The sequence below is a fragment of the Paramisgurnus dabryanus genome, chromosome 19 (assembly GCF_030506205.2).
Source record: "Paramisgurnus dabryanus chromosome 19, PD_genome_1.1, whole genome shotgun sequence".
NCBI lineage: Eukaryota > Metazoa > Chordata > Actinopteri > Cypriniformes > Cobitidae > Paramisgurnus > Paramisgurnus dabryanus.
This window is the reverse complement of record NC_133355.1, coordinates 16,461,998-16,478,667: the sequence shown is the minus strand read 5'-3', so window position 1 is coordinate 16,478,667 and position 16,670 is coordinate 16,461,998. Positions and strand designations below refer to the sequence as shown.

General features: G+C 37.2%; 3 protein-coding genes across 6 annotated transcripts; 2 read left to right on the top strand and 1 right to left on the bottom strand.

The window, feature by feature from the left end:
• Positions 1-248: 248 nt before the first annotated feature.
• Positions 249-3,824, top strand: LOC135781269 (uncharacterized). Of its 3 annotated transcripts, none has more exons than XM_065291653.2 (4): positions 249-430; positions 570-753; positions 2,838-3,307; positions 3,452-3,824. In XM_065291653.2, exons 3-4 carry the CDS (start codon positions 2,844-2,846, stop codon positions 3,591-3,593), a joined length of 606 nt encoding a protein of 201 aa, XP_065147725.1. In that variant the 5' UTR covers positions 249-430; positions 570-753; positions 2,838-2,843; the 3' UTR covers positions 3,594-3,824. The 3 variants fall into 3 exon arrangements, with proteins under 3 accessions (XP_065147725.1, XP_065147734.1, XP_065147716.1); XM_065291644.2 differs by having other exon boundaries at positions 251-430; positions 570-736; XM_065291662.2 differs by lacking the exon at positions 570-753.
• A 66-nt stretch (positions 3,825-3,890) lies between these two features.
• chrac1 (chromatin accessibility complex subunit 1) lies at positions 3,891-5,465 on the bottom strand. Its single transcript, XM_065291675.1, has 3 exons — positions 5,285-5,465; positions 4,911-5,037; positions 3,891-4,827 (listed from the first exon to the last, which is right to left on the bottom strand). Exons 1-3 carry the CDS (start codon positions 5,435-5,437, stop codon positions 4,748-4,750), a joined length of 360 nt encoding a protein of 119 aa, XP_065147747.1. The 5' UTR covers positions 5,438-5,465; the 3' UTR covers positions 3,891-4,747.
• Positions 5,466-6,056: 591 nt separating this feature from the next.
• Positions 6,057-16,600, top strand: crtc2 (CREB regulated transcription coactivator 2). Of its 2 annotated transcripts, none has more exons than XM_065291620.2 (14): positions 6,057-6,386; positions 7,063-7,164; positions 7,263-7,355; positions 7,507-7,568; positions 7,703-7,771; positions 8,495-8,592; positions 9,847-9,917; positions 10,013-10,056; positions 11,059-11,246; positions 11,367-11,815; positions 12,277-12,996; positions 13,799-13,855; positions 13,988-14,153; positions 14,309-16,600. In XM_065291620.2, exons 1-14 carry the CDS (start codon positions 6,207-6,209, stop codon positions 14,434-14,436), a joined length of 2,427 nt encoding a protein of 808 aa, XP_065147692.1. In that variant the 5' UTR covers positions 6,057-6,206; the 3' UTR covers positions 14,437-16,600. The 2 variants fall into 2 exon arrangements, with proteins under 2 accessions (XP_065147692.1, XP_065147686.1); XM_065291614.2 differs by having other exon boundaries at positions 6,058-6,386; positions 11,056-11,246; positions 14,309-16,599.
• The last annotated feature ends 70 nt before the right edge of the window (positions 16,601-16,670 follow it).

Genomic DNA, 16,670 nt, shown 5'->3' with positions numbered 1-16,670 from the left:
CTAAGATCATGTTGGACTTCAAATCCCTCCAGGCATTTCTAGACCACTAAACAGCCATCTGTAAGTAAACACAGATTTTGTGGCTTTCCCTCCCTCTTAGAAAATGTCACCTAAAGGCCAGAGCTAGTTTTTACTTTCATTCCTCAAACGTTACAGCAATGTTACATATTAAACCACAAACATCCAGAAAAACCCTGTCCCCCCTTTCGACGTCACAAAGGATACGTCCCGTTGTTCGCAGTGAGGGAAACCCTGCCTATAAACTGTGATCGTGTAATAAAATCCAACAGCCTGCTTGCCAAGACGGTTTTTTTTTTAAGTAGAGTGAATTCAGTAAGATTGTAGCAGACATCTTAATGTCAAAAGAGCCCTAAACTGCCTTAAAATCGCGCAGTGATGCCTAAAACTGCGATTTAGCACTGCTGATAAGGTAAGGTGCTCACTAGACTTTCACTTCCAGACACTTCCAGCTGATTGTTGGATATTAACGAACACATTTAGTGCCATTCCACAATGCGCTAAATCCCCTTTTTCTAACACCCTTACTTTATTGTTTATTTGTATTACAGTGTGCAATTGCAGTACGTTTATATAAGGGTCTGAATCTCTGTGTAAGTAGTCAAAACATTGCTGCGCAAAGCTGAGCTGTAAAAACGAGTCACATTTTCCAATAGCTCATTTATGAGAAGCGCACTGCGAGCATTCTTCAGACTGCACGGTTACAGTCTTCTCTGAGGTAAGTTTAAATAAATCGTAAGTAGATTTAACATTTCAATGTCAATTTTACGCGATTGTTGTTGTTTTTGGCTGGCATGCAGGTTGTGTTTCGATACAGCAGCCAAAACAGATGTTTACTGAACAATTGAACTTGAACTTAAATTGAAGAACAATAAAGCTTACTGCCGTTTAATTCAATCCTAAATGAGATTATTTAATTTAAGGATTGGAAAGTGTGTGTAATAAATATGCTATCACCATTGGTTAAATACAAGGCTAAATACAAACTTCCGATTCTTTACAGATATTTTTTTGTCTTTGGACATTATTAATTTAATGAAAAATACCTTAATGGAAAATAATGTAATATAGTTTTGTATTTATTATAATAAACTGTAGCAAATTGTAGTATACTATAAAATAATATACTGTATATTAGTAAGTAGCCTACTTCACTAGACTACGAGGGGTCTCCAACTTTTTTGTAAGGAAGGGCTACCACAATGGATAAAACAATCTAAAGGGCTACTTTTTGATACATAGTCAAAACTTTTGTTTTACTTGTTAATTTAATTGTACTTTAAAATGTTAACATGCATAAAAGAAGACAATCTAATATAAAAAATCTGTAATAATTAAATATTAAAATGAGGCTATTAATGGATTATGCTTTGGCAGGCAACCTGGTGCTGGTGTTGATGTATACTATAGGATTTTATAGTATGTAGTGAACACTAGTGTACTTTAATGTTTACTATGGCAAGGTTCAACATATGTATGGGGTAGGCATTTGGTCCTGAAAGAACCAAAAAGATTAAACTCTAATCAAAGGCTGCATGATTATTTGGAAATGGCATTCAGGTGTGTTTGATAGGGGTTGGAGCTAAACTTTGGAGCTAAACTGTCCTAGTGGTCCTCCAGGACCAGGAATGCCCATTCCTGGTATAGAATATAGTACAACAGTGTACTACCATAAATACTAAAGTAAATTACTTTTAATGCATTTTTATTTCCATATAAAATTATAGGCACATATGTATGTACACACACGCAAACTATATCTATGTGTAATAGGCCTATATGTGACCCTGGACCACAAAACCAGTCATAGGGGTCAATTTTTTAATTAAAATTTATACACCAGCTCAATAAATAAGCTTTCCATTGATTTATGGTTTGTTATGATAGGACAACTGTTTGAAAATCTGGAATGTAAGCGTGAAAAAAAATATTAAGAAAATCGCCTTAGAAAGTCATTAGCACTCCATCTTACTCACAAAATAAATTTTGATATATTTACAGTAGGAAATGTACAAAATATCTTCATGGAATATGATCTTTACATAATATCCTTATGATTCTTATGAAAAATGTTGACCCATAAAATTAATTGTTGGCTATTGCTGCATATATACCCGTGGTACATATGAATATACTGTTTGTATATTTTATTGCTATTTCTAATATATACAAAACTGTGCAAAAGTCTTAGGCCACCACCACCCGACTTGTTGTTTTAGAAGTTATAATATCCATCCATATTTATTTTTTAATCTATTTCATTAAGATACAAACAGAATATACAGGAAATATGTACAAAAAAATTTCAGGACTAAATTTCTTCTTTATACATCGTTGGTGTTTAGTGTGACCTCTCTTGGCACTAAACACATCTTGAGCGTTTTTGAGCAGAATGAAGTAAAAAGACTTCTTTCTTTAAAATTAGAAATTAGGATTTAATTTTATTTAGGTTTAAGAGATCCTGCAGTTTCCTGCTATTGCTCAAGTGGAAGGGGAGTTTGCCCTAAAAACTTAACACATCATTTTAATACAGTTTTTAATACTACATACACATTCCCTGTATTTTCTGGATGTATTCTATTAAAGAGAGAAAGAAACAATTATATATGATCACTGTAACATTGCAAAAACAACTAATCTAATTATGGCATGGTGGCCTAAGACTTTTGCTCAGTACTGTATATAGGTACATTATTGTCGTAATCTTAATCTAATAACATAAAAGTATGGTTTTCCGTAAAGATGCTTTGAAACGATATTGTGAAAACATTTTACTGTACAAATGCACATGACTCAGCATCCGTATGGTGTTGCTTTAGGAAACAATGAAATGGACTCGGTGGTCCTGGTGCCTTTTTCTGCTGGGCAGTGTGGTGACCGAACCCGAGCTGGAAAATTTGGAGTGGGGCTCTGGTTTTCACGAGCTCCTACACAGCTTTCCTGCAGATAGTCCTTTTCTCACAGAGAAGCCCGGTAGGCCAGCCAACTGCACTCAACGCTTTTGGCTGCCTCCATCCTCGCCTGTGTGCTGGGATGATATAGCAGGCCCGGAGGAATTTGAGAAGTCACGCCTTCTCGTGCTGCAGAACAGGGCAGTGCTGCAGGGTCTGTCCACAGCTAGTGGTCTTGATGAAGGGAGACCTTCCTTTGATCAACAGGCTAGAGAGGATGTGCAGGGCGTTCAGGCCGACCATCTCATCGTGGCCCAGACTGCCGACACAATGCAGAAGGTGTTCATGGAGTTGGAGGAAAAGAGAAAGGAAGGGAAAGAACATTATACTTTCTCAAAGTGAGTGAATTCTTTTAATGATCTTTTTAACATCTGTCTGTAGTTATGATTAAATGATTTCATCATGCATCTTTATTATTTATTATGGAAATGAACAATTGATAAAAAAAATAATTTTTAAAATTAAGTTTTTCCCTTTCTTAGTCTGAAGGAGCACCTTGAAAACACAAAAAACGACATTGCTAACAGGGAGAACGTAGCGGCACTTCTGGAAAAACATCTTGCAAATCTAGAAAGGTCTTTGCACACAATGCAACTTCGACTGGCCAAACTTTTACCCCACTGATTGACTTAAAACCATACAACCCTAAAGTTACACGACTATGTGGAATAAAAGCAAAATGCATGATTGGTTATTATATAGTTTTTAAAATAACACTTGTATAATGGTATAGTGCATGCGTACAACACTCTGTCTTTCATCAGTCATATGTTTAAAGCATTTTCTCAATGTGTTCCACTGTCTTCATAAGGAAATGATTTAAGTGCTGGTAATAAAATCTATTTTTATACCACAGGATACAGACTGTTTTTTATATAAAGTGACTCACTTAAAGAATTAAAACTGACTGTACCAGACAAATAATCAGCAAATGCATTTATTAAAATACAAAGCATTTAATGTTTAAGCATTTAAAAACTATACAAAACACAATATATGTCTTCAGATGTAGTCTAAGCTCTCAAGTACAAAAATTCAGTGCATGGAAAGTTATCAAAACTACAAAACAGTCCTGTGCTAAAAGCTAATGGGTTTCGGCAGACCAGGCGGAGGAACAGTATCTTATGTATGTTTGCATATTATCCATGTATGTTAAGAACATGGGGCCAGTGTTGATAAAGCCAGAATTTACATGTTAATAGGAAAATACCTGAACAAAACTATATGAATTACTGGCTTATTATTATTTGACCTTTACACTGCATGAATGCAAATATGAATCTATATTATTTTTTATCACAGCAGTTAGCAAGTATAATGCCCATTTAAATATAACATTAAAAGTCCTTTCTAAACCATGATCAATGCTACATTTTTAGACTGAAGGAACATGAACAAAGTGTGAATTGTTAAAAGAAATGGATGTTTGGATTGTAGCAGCTGGATGAAGAATCATCCCTAAATGTGCACATAACATGGCATGAAATATTAAATGAGACAAAGCCAATGAATACATATACTCACAGTAGTTTGGTGGTAAATCTACAGAGTATATGCATTTTGATTAACACAACATTAGTGTAAGTGGTTGCTAAAACATTGACTACGCTAGGAGTAAAACATGTACAGTACCTCTCTAAAACAACAGAGGTGTAAAAGTACATTTCTTTGGGTAATGTGTCCTGATTCTTGAAATCCTAAGGTTAATCCATTGCTTTTAAAGAGTGTTAATGAAGTGGTCAGGACCAGTTCACAACCATTCCCTATGTGATAAATCACTACAGGTTGTCATCATCTTTTCCCATTTCTTCAAGTGATTTGAGATAATCTCCAGCTAGGATTTTCCTTGGAAGGATATCTGAAAAACAGAAAAAGCTTATGTTTGCATATCTGTACGTTTAGTTCTGAATGGTGTTTATAGTTAAAAGACTCAAGACTCACCAGTTAGAAACTGAAATGTTTCCGTTTCCTCTGCTGTATTTGCCAGATCACTGTAGGACAATGTGTTAGTCTCTCTACCCGAACCATTTTTATACGAAGCCAAAGCCAAATGCTGGACAAAAAGCTCCTATGGGAAATCACAATGTGACAGACATTATATAAAATATTACTCAACTATATATTGCAATACAGCCATATTTTTTATTATAAATTAAATTTATTATCAACTATCACATGCTTAAATTTTGCATCTTGATAGTGATATAAACTAAAAAGGTGACTGGGTACAAAAATGTTCATTGTTATCAAAAACAAAGTTAGCTGAGAAAGGCAGTTAGCATGGCAACTAAGCGTTCATGATAATATTAAACTACCGTTGCTTTTGTTGTCAGGAAAAGAGCGTCTTGGTTGATACATGAAACATCAGGAGAGCTTTTCATGATTAATCGGACCCTCGAAATAGGCAAAGATATGGTTTTACTACTTGCAGCTTGTTCAACTTTCTCCTCCATGTTTTTCTCCGACATGTTCTACTCGAGATCTGTTAACGCGTAGCGGAAGTACGTAGACCGAATTTGAAAGAGACGTCACTGGGTAGTTGGTAAGTGTAGTTTTCTTAAAAAATGGCTGTAGTCCTTACAGATTTATATGAAAATTTCACACTTTTTCATTTCTTTTAGGATTGTTAAACACATCATAAAGACGATAATATTAAAGATAAAGTAATATTAGCAAAACGAAATTCAAGCATTGACACTTGTAATGTAATTCGCAGTATATCCTATTAAATGTATTTTATTTATGTATAAATTTAAAATGACAAAATTGGAAAACTAACAACGGTTTTAGCAATTACCTTTCATGTATATTAGCATGATAAAGTGGCATTTCCTTTGTTAAACTATATGACTAGAACAGTAGAAATTATTTCACAATATTAATTGTGTAACAATTGTACTTTTTTGTAGTCATGACTGTAATTTTCAGAAACGTTCAAAGTTCACCACGTTTCTTCGAAATGTTTTATGCGACAAAAATGCAAACTGCTGTCCCACTGGAAGCCGTTAAGACGGAATAAACTACGTTTCCCAAAATACCAGAGTTGTTTTTTCCATCTTTTCAGCAGCTGGGCGTGTGCGCTTACAGATAACGAACGCACTTGGCAACGGTTTACTTCCTGACACAGGACTACAGTACCCACAATTCACCGTTCAATGTTGTCAAAAGTGTTGCTTTCTCGGGTCACTTATCGAACTCTGACCGTGGCCGGTTTATTTTCTTAAACTTCGCGATATAATGCACATGTCCGGCCCTGACATTGGGGAGGTGGGACACGGGCAGGGTCCCGGAGCGGGATCGGCACATGGAGGCTGCAATCCTCGCAAATTCAGCGAGAAGATCGCCCTACACGCTCAGCGTCAGGCTGATAACACAGCGGCTTTCCGCGAGGTTATGATGGACATTACTTCCATCAGGGTGAGTCGAGCCTCGTGAGGCCTTTCTCCCTTTCTTTTGGCTTGTTTACAAAGTGTCATTAAATTGCATACAGTTGTCATATAACGTTCATTTGAAATCCTATTTTATGACCAGCTAACATAACTGCTTAAACAACTAACTGTTTAGCCTGAGTGTCAGTCAGATCAATATCTGTGCTTCTAGCAAGTATGGGAGCCTGAAAGAAAAAGGTGCTTTATAAAAAACCGTTTTGTAGCCAGAAAAGATTTCCTCAAATATGTTAAGCATTTAGTATGTTTAAGACCTCACATGTATATGCACTATATATTTTAAACATTACTAGTTGTGCTCTTTACGTTGTTTTATATTGTATTGTTGGAGAATGCCTCTCACACCACACATTTCAATTGTCTCTGACATAAACTTAACTGAAACATAAGTCTATAGACTTGTGATTCGGCAAATCCTCTTGGATTATGTCATGCACGAAAATAGCACGTTGTCAGTTACTCATCTAGTCTCTGTTACATATCAACGTGGCTGACTGAAACAAAGGGGTCTGTAAGGTGTATAGGGTGTGTTTTTAACTGTGATGCAACATGCTTTGTTCCCATACAATTCCATTGAGGTTAAATGCAGTCTGGGAGATCACGCTGTGACTTGGGATGCATATCTGTGTGTGACCTATCATCCACAGGTTCAGGCAGAGAGAGTCCGTGAAGCCAGAGGCATGGCTTCATACTATGGTGGGTCTCTGCCAAATGTCAATCAGATTTCAAGATGCTCCACAGAAACCCAGGTGAGGGTTTTTGAATGTGTCTTTAGTATTAGTATTACTATTACACTGCTTCTCTTTGAATTCTAATTCTGTATCATTTGCTTTTCTACTATTTACAGTACTCAAGTTATCTCAACCAGCAACGCTTAGAGGAAGATGAAGGGTACAAAGATATCCAGCCTGGTCCTTTTGGCAGGCCGCACAAGAGACATGTATCCACATTTTAGATGTTGCTGCTGATCTTATGTCGCGTTTACATCAGACTTTTTAGGCATTGTACATCCATGTTCATAATATATCTTAAACTCTATTTTGTTGGCAACCAAGAATTCATAATTATTAGGCCTTAACTACTTTGCACAGTTTGATAGTGCACCTTATTTGTCCAACCAACTTTCTCCTCCTCGAGGTCCAGCCTGGAAAGGGTAAGGTCATAAATGAATTGTGCTCAAGACCACCATAATCATATTAACCTTATGTGCGATTCATAATGAAGAAACCATCAGATGTACTTGTTTTCTGATCGTGCCAGTACTTTGACTGAATTGTGTTCCGGCAGATTGTGGTCTAGTTGTTCTGCCACAGAGAAGAGCCAGATGGTCCATCTTCCTCTGACAGCTCTAAACAGGTAAACAGAGTTGAAGATGCCCATCCTATATTTTGTGCATGTACAATAATTCCATATGGTACAAATCCTCCTTATCTTTATGAATATGGATAAACATTCCAACACTAGAGGATACCGTATTTTCAGGACTATAAGTAACACTTTTTCATAGTTTGGCGTATACTGGAACTTATAGTCAGTTGCAACTTATACGTCAAAATTATTTTATATGAACCAAGAGAAATCATTACCGTCTACAGCCGCGAGAGTCCGCTCTATGCTGCTCCTGTATTTATGTAATTCAATGGATTCAGTGATGTGGAATGACTTCAGGACCTTTTTGAACTTGATTTGGCTTGTTGTGTTAATTTAGTCTATTCAGCCTTCCAGGTATGTTCTGTATGCTATTGTGTATCATGTAAATAACTTTTTATGTTTCTTTAACATGAACGGACACCTATTCAGCCCGCTGTTCTGTGCTATTGTTTAGTTTAACTTGCCTTTCCAGATTAAATGTCTGTTCTTCAGCTTGGATTTTTTTAAAATAATTTTCTAAATAAACGCGACACATAGTCTAGTGGGACTTATATATGTTTTATCCTCTTCAAAATGCATTTGTGACTGATGCAACTTATACTCCGGAGTGACATATAGTCTGGAAAATATATAGTAATGAATGTCATTCAAGCCTCACGTTAATGCCTGTCATTTTCTGCCCCCCCCCCCACCACCCCCTCTTTTTAGAACCAACTCTGATTCAGCCCTCCACACCAGCGTGCGAAACATCCATATGCATGGCCAGCCAAAATCTGCCCAAGTCCTGAACCCTCAAACCAAACACAGTGAGTTTAACTGTGTTACTGTGTTGCATTATCTTGGTAACTTGGCTACAGCTGTAATCTGCAACATAGTTTTGTTTGTTGAAAAACTTCTGCACAATCCAGCCCGATATTGTATTGATGAAACATTTTGAACACTGTTCATGTTAATTTTTTTTTCTTTTTCAAAAGTTACAGATTGCAGCTTTGAGGGTCTTACTGTGTGTTCACACCCGACACGAATCACGCTATTCCCGTCCGTGTAGTTGGACACTTAAACTTTTTGAGCTAACTTGCTTAATTCACGAATGAAATTCAAACGCGAATACACTTAATTTGCCTGCTTCAGCTAGCTTGTTGTTTTTATATGTTTATAGCTCAAATTGAGTAAAGAGCGTTTTTTATAACTTACCAGATTGGCCGACCTCCTTACTCACTTTCTTCAAAACAAGATTCTTTTTATTCTGTTTCTATGAAAGTACGAAGATGTGTTTTACAGCTCCGCCTGTCCACATACAGCAACAATGATTTTGTCTTGCAAAAAGACTGCAAAAAAATAAGGTCGGTCTTAGTATTTTTTTTTTTTTAGTAAAAATATCTAAGAATTGAATTCTTAAATTGAGATACATTTACTTGAAAAGCAAAGTGGCTTAAGATTTAAGTCTTGTTTACTGAACTAAATTATAAAATTTAAGAGGTAAAGGCTTTAAACAAGTTAAAATATCTGCCACTGCATTAAGAAAAATAAACTTAAATTGAATGTATTGAATTAAGTTGAAACTGGAATTAAGTTTATTTTTCTTACCCCAGTGGCAGATATTTTCACTTGTTTTAAATATAAACCTCTTGATTTTAATCATTTATTTCAATAAACAAGACTTAATATTTTAAGTCACTTTGCTTATCAAGTAAATGGATCTCAGTTTGAGAATTTTCAGATATTTATTCTAGAAAACAAGACAAAAATACTAAGTAAGACATTATTTTTTGCAGTTTAGTAGAGCAAGCTCATGATTGGTCAACATCCAAAGTTTAGATTTTTCAACTCAAATGCCCGAAAGGCTCAATTTGTGCCATGTCATTCACGTGGCTACATTCACACGTATCGCGCCTCAGGATGTCTACTGCATCTTTGTATTGACTTAACATGTAAATCACTCGCACTTAACGCTTCATTTGTGTCTGGTGTGAATGCACATTACAGCTGACATTATGTACACATGACTATAATAGAAGTTTGTCTGCTGAACTCTTTCAATGAATCTGATTTCTTTAAAGGCATATTTGCACATTCGGTGCCACTAATTGAAGAAAACATTCAAGAGGAGACCTCTCCCAAAATGAAGAAGGTATTTTTTGGCTAAACTTGTGCATTGTGTATGGTCAAGATGATGTGTCATGTCCATAATATTAATTTGACTGTCCATTGCATGATCATTCCTAGTTCTCTTCTCTGGCATCGCCAGGATATGGAACCCCTGTTGCCCAGTAAGTTCCTTTTTAGTCCTAAAATTTAAACTAATTGAATCACAATTTTAGCCTGACTACGTCAGACTTTGTACTTCCGCTAAATTTCATTACGCTTCTGTACTCCGTCTGAGATAGCTCCCATTCTAACCGCTTTCCTCCGGTCTCAAAACGCCGGTCCAATCAACAAACAGAGGGCAGGCTGAGAGCCGTGACGTAGACGCTAAGGGCGAATGTACGGTTGTTGTTTGTGGACATGGAGGCACAGAAGCTATTTGCTCTGTTGTGGAGAACCGGCACTTGGCAACTTAAACCCGAACAAGAAGAGTGTTTGTTAAACATTTTGAATGGATATTATGTTGTTGCCCTACTCCAGACAGGTTTTGGTAAAAGTTTAATTTATCAACTATTACCGATCGTCAGCGAGAAACTGTGCAGCACAGCTTGACGTGCACAACGATTGAGAAATCATGGAAGGGAATTTCGTTGTTCACAGTTAATGGTGGAGGACGCGTGGGCAAACATTCTTTGGTGACGTTCCTGATTAACCAGAAAATAAGGTAGGAAGATTTAATTTACATATGGTTATGGCTGTCTGGTGGAAGAGTTTGAGCGGAGAGAGGGGCGTTCCTCCACTTAGACGTGAGTGGAAAGACACCGTAAGGATCGTGTTCTAGCTCTGGCCTGATTTACTTTACATAATCTGCAGAAGTCGTTCATAGCCATGTTAACTCCGGTATTTCGCTCGATGGGTTTGTTTTCACATCATAGGTGTGTTTACTGCAGAAATTCGATGCGGCTGAGTCGGCGCATAACGCACATCATGTCCAAACGTTATGTGATTGGCTTACGTTTAGACCAATGATTTTAAACTTCAGACAAGCCCCTCCCACGAGAAGGAAAACGATTGTCAATTATGCCCAGCCAGACTCTGTCTATGAAGCGAAGCAAAATGGCAGAGGATGGTATTACCAGGCTATCACAATTTGACCATTACGCCCTGAATACACTTTTTTCCAGCAGCTTCCCACTGCCTGATCAGCAGGGATCTTCTCTTCTGGTCCCAACGGCCCTCAGTACGAGTGGCTCTCTTCCGGATCTCTCCAGCCTCCACCTGCCTTCTCCACTTCCTGTTGGCCAGGATTCTGAGCCTCATCACCTGAGCACCACTTCTGCGCACCCCAACATTATGGCCGACTTTACCTTGCCTAGTATGTGAATGCACAGCACAATTAGTAATAGTAACAGTCTGTAGTAGTAAACTGTACATTCTAAGGTATTGTGGTCAATCCGTTTTGATTATCTAACCCTTTGCTTTTTCTTTCTGTTAGGTCTTTCCTCATCTCTTCAGGCATCTTTAAGTAATCCTCTACTCCAGTCTTCACTCAGCAATCCCAACATCCAGTCATCACTCAGCAGCCACTCCCTGCCCAGCTCCCTGAGCTCCACATCCTTGCACCTGTCACTTAGTAACTCCTCCCTTCGGTCATCTCTCAGCAACCAGTCCCTACAGTCCTCTCTTAGTAGCTCTTCACTAAGTAACCAGTCCAGCCAATCATCAATCAGCCGTTGCAGCTACAGCAGTGGAATCGGAGGGTCTCCCTCTTGCTCGTCCCCCTCTCTAGCTGGTTCCCCACGTGTACCTGGGCACACCCATGCCGTTGGGTCACGAAAGAGAGCCCAGCTCAGTCCGCTTATTGTATCTGGTGGAGATTCCCGCTGGCAGCATCCAAAGCAGTTTTCACCCACTGTGTCTCCAAATGTGTCTTCAATAACACAGGCAAGATGTGAACATTGTTGATCAAACAGGGGTTGCTCATGTGGTGTTATAAAATTGTTCATAAAGGGGCGGGGGTTTAAAGATTAATCCAGGACTAGGCCTTCGTTATATTAAGACATTTAAGTAGTTTTTTACAAACAAAACAACACTGGTGGGCATCTTGTGACAAAACAATGGAACTGACATATGTTTAAAATGTCAGTGCAAGATATTTTTAAATTAAGGCAGCTCAAACATGCATTTTAGTCTGGGACTAGGATAAGCCCTGTCCAGGAAACCACCCCAAACGTAAATTCACTTTTCAAAATATTAAGTGCCCAATAGTATGATAAGGTCTATTCAAGAGGAAGTTTTTTTTTTTTGAGGAAGCACTTCAAAAGAAAAAAATGTCAAAGCAGCTACCATCTTCCTATACATTCATCTTTAATATTTACTTGTTTGATATGATCTGTTTCAAACAGGGATCTCTCCACAACCCCATCAAAGTTTTTAAGGAGACAAAGCCACCAGCATATCCCTGCAGTCCGCTCCATAAAACCAGTCCTTCGATGTCCCATCAGCCGGTGCGTCAGTACTTTCCTTCAGATGCACAACATCAGTCTATCCCAGAGATGGAACAGTGGAGTGAACAGTATCCCGCCTCACATCATGAACACCAACCACAACAACTGCATCCTCAACAGACACACATTCAGACACAACCACACGTGTTTAATTCACAGCACCACATTCACAATCAGACACGCCAAATACAGCAACATTTACATCCACAGTCTAACTATCAACAGCAGCCACTGTATCATTCAAATACCCAACAATTCACTCAGCACCAACAACCCGTAATGCAACATCAGCCATTCGCACAAGCTCCTCAGCTGTCTAAGGCAAGCAGGTGGCAGTTGCCATGCCAACAGGGCCAATATCAAGGCCAGTTGCATCAACAGTTTCATCAGCCTGCACCTTTTGCCTCTAATGCTCAGGAGAAAAGCTGGAATCGTGTGACAAGCCCGCACGTTCAGCCTCATACGCGAGTAAAACATCCTCTGGGACCCTGCGTGCAGGCACAGGGGCGATCAAAACCACAATTTAAGACTGAAGAAAAGAGCGTTTTGAACTCTTTGGAAGGTGGAAAAGTGCCCGCAAGTCTAAGCTCATGCGATAAAGGTTTCAAGCTGAACAAGGTGAGATAATTATGTTCTTAAAGGAATAGTTCACCCAAAAATGAAAATTCGGTCATTATTTGTTCACTTTAAAGTTGTGTCAAGCCTGCATATTTTTTTTGTTTTGCTGCACACAAATGAAGATATTTGTAATCTTGCAGGAAGCAGGAGCACCGTTGACTTCCATTGTAGGAAAGAAAAATACTATGGAAGTGAATGGTGGTCAAAAGATTGTTTGGTTACAGACATTGTTCAAAATATCTAGGAACTATACTCTCATTCTGGCGTAATAATTAAGGACTTTGCTGTCGTAACATGGATGCAGGAGGCGCAATGATATTATGTAGTGCCTGAAAATAGTCCCCTGCTATTGAAAGATACTAAGGGGACTATTTTCAGCCTATATCATTGCCTAGAAAATCACACTTTTTAATTTTCCGTCGGTCTTTGTACACGATGTAACTACAGAAGAGTCAAGTTTTAAATAGGAAAAATATCGAAACTCTTTGGTCATTTTTGAGGGTGATGCTAATAGTCTAATAAGATTCAATGAATTGTGCCAAGTTATCCTAAAAGTGGTAGCGCCAGACCCTGAGATCAGCTGAATGGATTCCAAAATGGTAAAAATCCAATGTTTAACTCTAGGAGAGCTGGAAAATGTGAATTTTTTTTTTTCAAAAAGTGGAGTGTCCCTTCAAGTTTGTCATTTTGAACGAGTGCTACTTTTTCAGTCTCCTCTGTAGATTATGTGGGCTTTACTAAGCCTGTAAGAGTCAGGATTAATCATATTGATGTCTCATTATACGTCTCTGTTGTGTTGCAGGACTCTTATGTCGGCTTACACCTGACCCCTAGCCAGGCGAAGGCCCTATCCCAGCAGGTAGATTGTTTCTTTTGTTAATCATTAATTCAGGTTGCACAGGTTGTCTTAGTCAGTGTTTTAACCATAAGGTGCGTGGCTGTGCAGAGAGTCACTTTGGGGATATGCCTGCTGTGTTTATCTCCTTCACAGCTTGGAGTGCTTCAAAAGGAGCCGCTAGGTGGGGGTAGAGGGTCGGATCCTAATTGTCAAGCTGCAGAGAGCCACGAACAGCCTGTACTCAAGAACATACTACCACAGCAAAACCAAAGCTGCGGTGCTGATAGGGCGCAAAATTGTAGAAACATCAGCTTTAATGGTGAGATGGTATAAATGATATACGGTATATATAAAGTTGCTTATGTTGTATAGACCACATTTGAATGCGTGTACTACAAATAGAACCTTTTATTAAAATGCATTGATTTGGAAAACTTTCATTTATACATTCTACATGTTTCTCCACCCTTTCAGAGCCATTGTCCTGGTTGGATCAGAATACGTCAGACCTGTCTGACTCAGTTCTGGAGTTTGATTTGGAAACGTTTGGCCTGGACAGTGAGGGTTTTCCTTCTCTGGAAGATTTGGCATATGCACAGTAAAAACTTTGTTTACCTATGCAGTGTAAAATAATGTACATATTATAGGGAATGTACTTTTGTAGTTGTTTTTTTTTATAAGGAAAGATCAACAATGAACTTGAAACAGTCCTTAGAGCAGAAAGAAAACCATAAATTGCCTTAAAAACCCGTTTGGGGGAACAAGAAAGGCCTTAATAAGAAGGATTAAAAATGGAGTAGGCATATGTGCCTTAACTTTGGGTTATTAGCTATGTAGCTGAAAATAATGGTGTAGTGTGGTGGAGTCACATAAAAAGTTGTTTAGAACTAACATTTTACAATAGAATAAAACAACTGTAATTTACAGAAACACAAAATCCTTTTTTATACTTTTAAAGTACTCACAAAATACTCACAACATTATCATGATGGTAAATTAAAGATGCATTGCCTAACTTTTAGAAAGATCTCTTGACACAAATGCAATATAATATATACATAACTAAATTATCAGTGGTGTATAAAAATCTTACAAAATGAACTGTATTGTTTTTATTACACTGAAAAAAAATCTCTGGTTGCACATGATTGAATTAAGTTTTCTTAAAATAATTTTTCTTAAAAATATTGTTGGATCTACGTAATTTAATTATGTACAACAGTTGAAGTAATTAAATAATATCTTAAAGTGGAATTTATTTTAATTAATGTTAATTTTTATTTGAAGAAAACCAAATTTAATCATATGCAACCGATGTCCAGAAGTTTTTTTCCAGTGTACCTAAGAATGAACCGTTTTTATCTGCATACACCGCGGCCCCCCTTACATGGAAGTCAACTAAGCTAGCCCTAAAACTGTCCTGTGGCGACTGTGAGCAATGGGCTGAGTGGCTGTTTGCAATTCACAGTCTTACCACTAGCTAAAAATCACACACTGGTCCTTTAAGACTTGTCCTTTAAAGGGGACATATCACGAAAATCTGACTTTTTCCATGTTTAAGTGCTATAATTGGGTCCCCAGTGCTTCTATCAACCTAGAAAATGTAAAAAAGATCCACCCAGTAACTTAGTTTTGGTAAACCATTCTCTGCAAGCATGTGAAAGAATAGGTCATTCAAATTTGGCTCCCTTTGTGATGTCAGAAGGGGATAATACCATCTTTTAATCTGCACTATCCAACCACAGCACTGCCATTTAGTGCAGAGATCAGCTTATCTGCATTTAAATGACACACCCAAAAACGCCACATTTTTGTTCACACCTACAAAATGCCAGTTTTAACCTTATAATAAATCATCTATATATGATATTTTGAGCTAAAACTTCACGTATGTACTCTGGGGACCCCAAAGACTTATTTGACATCTTAAAATTGTCCCGCTGTAAAATGTCCCCTTAAAATAAACTGAGGTTTAAGAACGAATTAAGGATCAGCTTCATTTACTGAAATGTTGCTCATCTGTCAACAGTTAATATCTATTAGTTTGTATGCAAAAGATTCAACTTAAACTATGCTTAAAATGTTAACTTTGTTTTCACTTACAAAACAATGAGATGGATACCATTAGAAACCCATATCTACTTGTGAAGACAATAAAGCACTCAACATAAGATTGAACACCAGCAATGCAAATATTGTAGAATAGAGTAATAGGTAGAATTAAATTGATAGTTTTTATCAATTTAGTTTATTGTTTATATTATTTTACATGTTCAAGTATAATTACGATAAGAAAATAAATAATGAAACACAGATGTATTTACTCACACCTACAGGCTGCTTTAAAAGAAACTCAGATTCTATAACATTGTATTTTTGTTTTGTCATTTTTTTGTGTGTGTGTGACTTTTCATGTCCAAATGTCTGAATTTCTGACTTAGCTTTTTGTTGCAGTTTTATTCAGAACAAATATTTTGATATAAAGTGTTATGCTTTTGCTTTGTCCCTCTCTGGTAGAGGGAATGTTGTTATTTTCAGTATTTGTCCTCAGTATAACATCAAGAATATTGTGATTTTAATCAAACATTTTAATGACTTAAAGAATTAATAAGATAGAGCAAAATGTTACATAAACACTTTGTAAATCTCAGAAGTATTGCAATAAAAATGTTGACTAACAAATACAAGACTGATGTATCAATTGGCATCATCCTCAAATTATTGTTCAAAAAGATTTCATGTTTTTGTACATTAAAAAGCACCTTTTTCATTGCTAAAACAATGTTATTTTGTTTATTTGGTATATTGCAATGTGTTCACGTGCTTTATGGTTAAA

What these genes read in the sequence shown, in the direction of transcription:
- LOC135781269 (XM_065291662.2), top strand. Translation starts at nt 2,844, where the DNA reads ATGAAATGGACTCGGTGGTCCTGGTGCCTTTTTCTGCTGGGCAGTGTG. An exon ending in GAACATTATACTTTCTCAAA is followed by an intron (nt 3,308 to 3,451) that starts GTGAGTGAATTC and finishes TCCCTTTCTTAG; the next exon opens with TCTGAAGGAGCACCTTGAAA.
- chrac1 (XM_065291675.1), bottom strand. Translation starts at nt 5,437, where the DNA reads ATGTCGGAGAAAAACATGGAGGAGAAAGTTGAACAAGCTGCAAGTAGT. An exon ending in TCCTGACAACAAAAGCAACG is followed by an intron (nt 5,038 to 5,284) that starts GTAGTTTAATAT and finishes GATTTCCCATAG; the next exon opens with GAGCTTTTTGTCCAGCATTT. An exon ending in AACATTTCAGTTTCTAACTG is followed by an intron (nt 4,828 to 4,910) that starts GTGAGTCTTGAG and finishes TCTGTTTTTCAG; the next exon opens with ATATCCTTCCAAGGAAAATC.
- crtc2 (XM_065291614.2), top strand. Translation starts at nt 6,207, where the DNA reads ATGCACATGTCCGGCCCTGACATTGGGGAGGTGGGACACGGGCAGGGT. An exon ending in GATGCTCCACAGAAACCCAG is followed by an intron (nt 7,165 to 7,262) that starts GTGAGGGTTTTT and finishes TACTATTTACAG; the next exon opens with TACTCAAGTTATCTCAACCA. An exon ending in TAGAAACATCAGCTTTAATG is followed by an intron (nt 14,154 to 14,308) that starts GTGAGATGGTAT and finishes CCACCCTTTCAG; the next exon opens with AGCCATTGTCCTGGTTGGAT.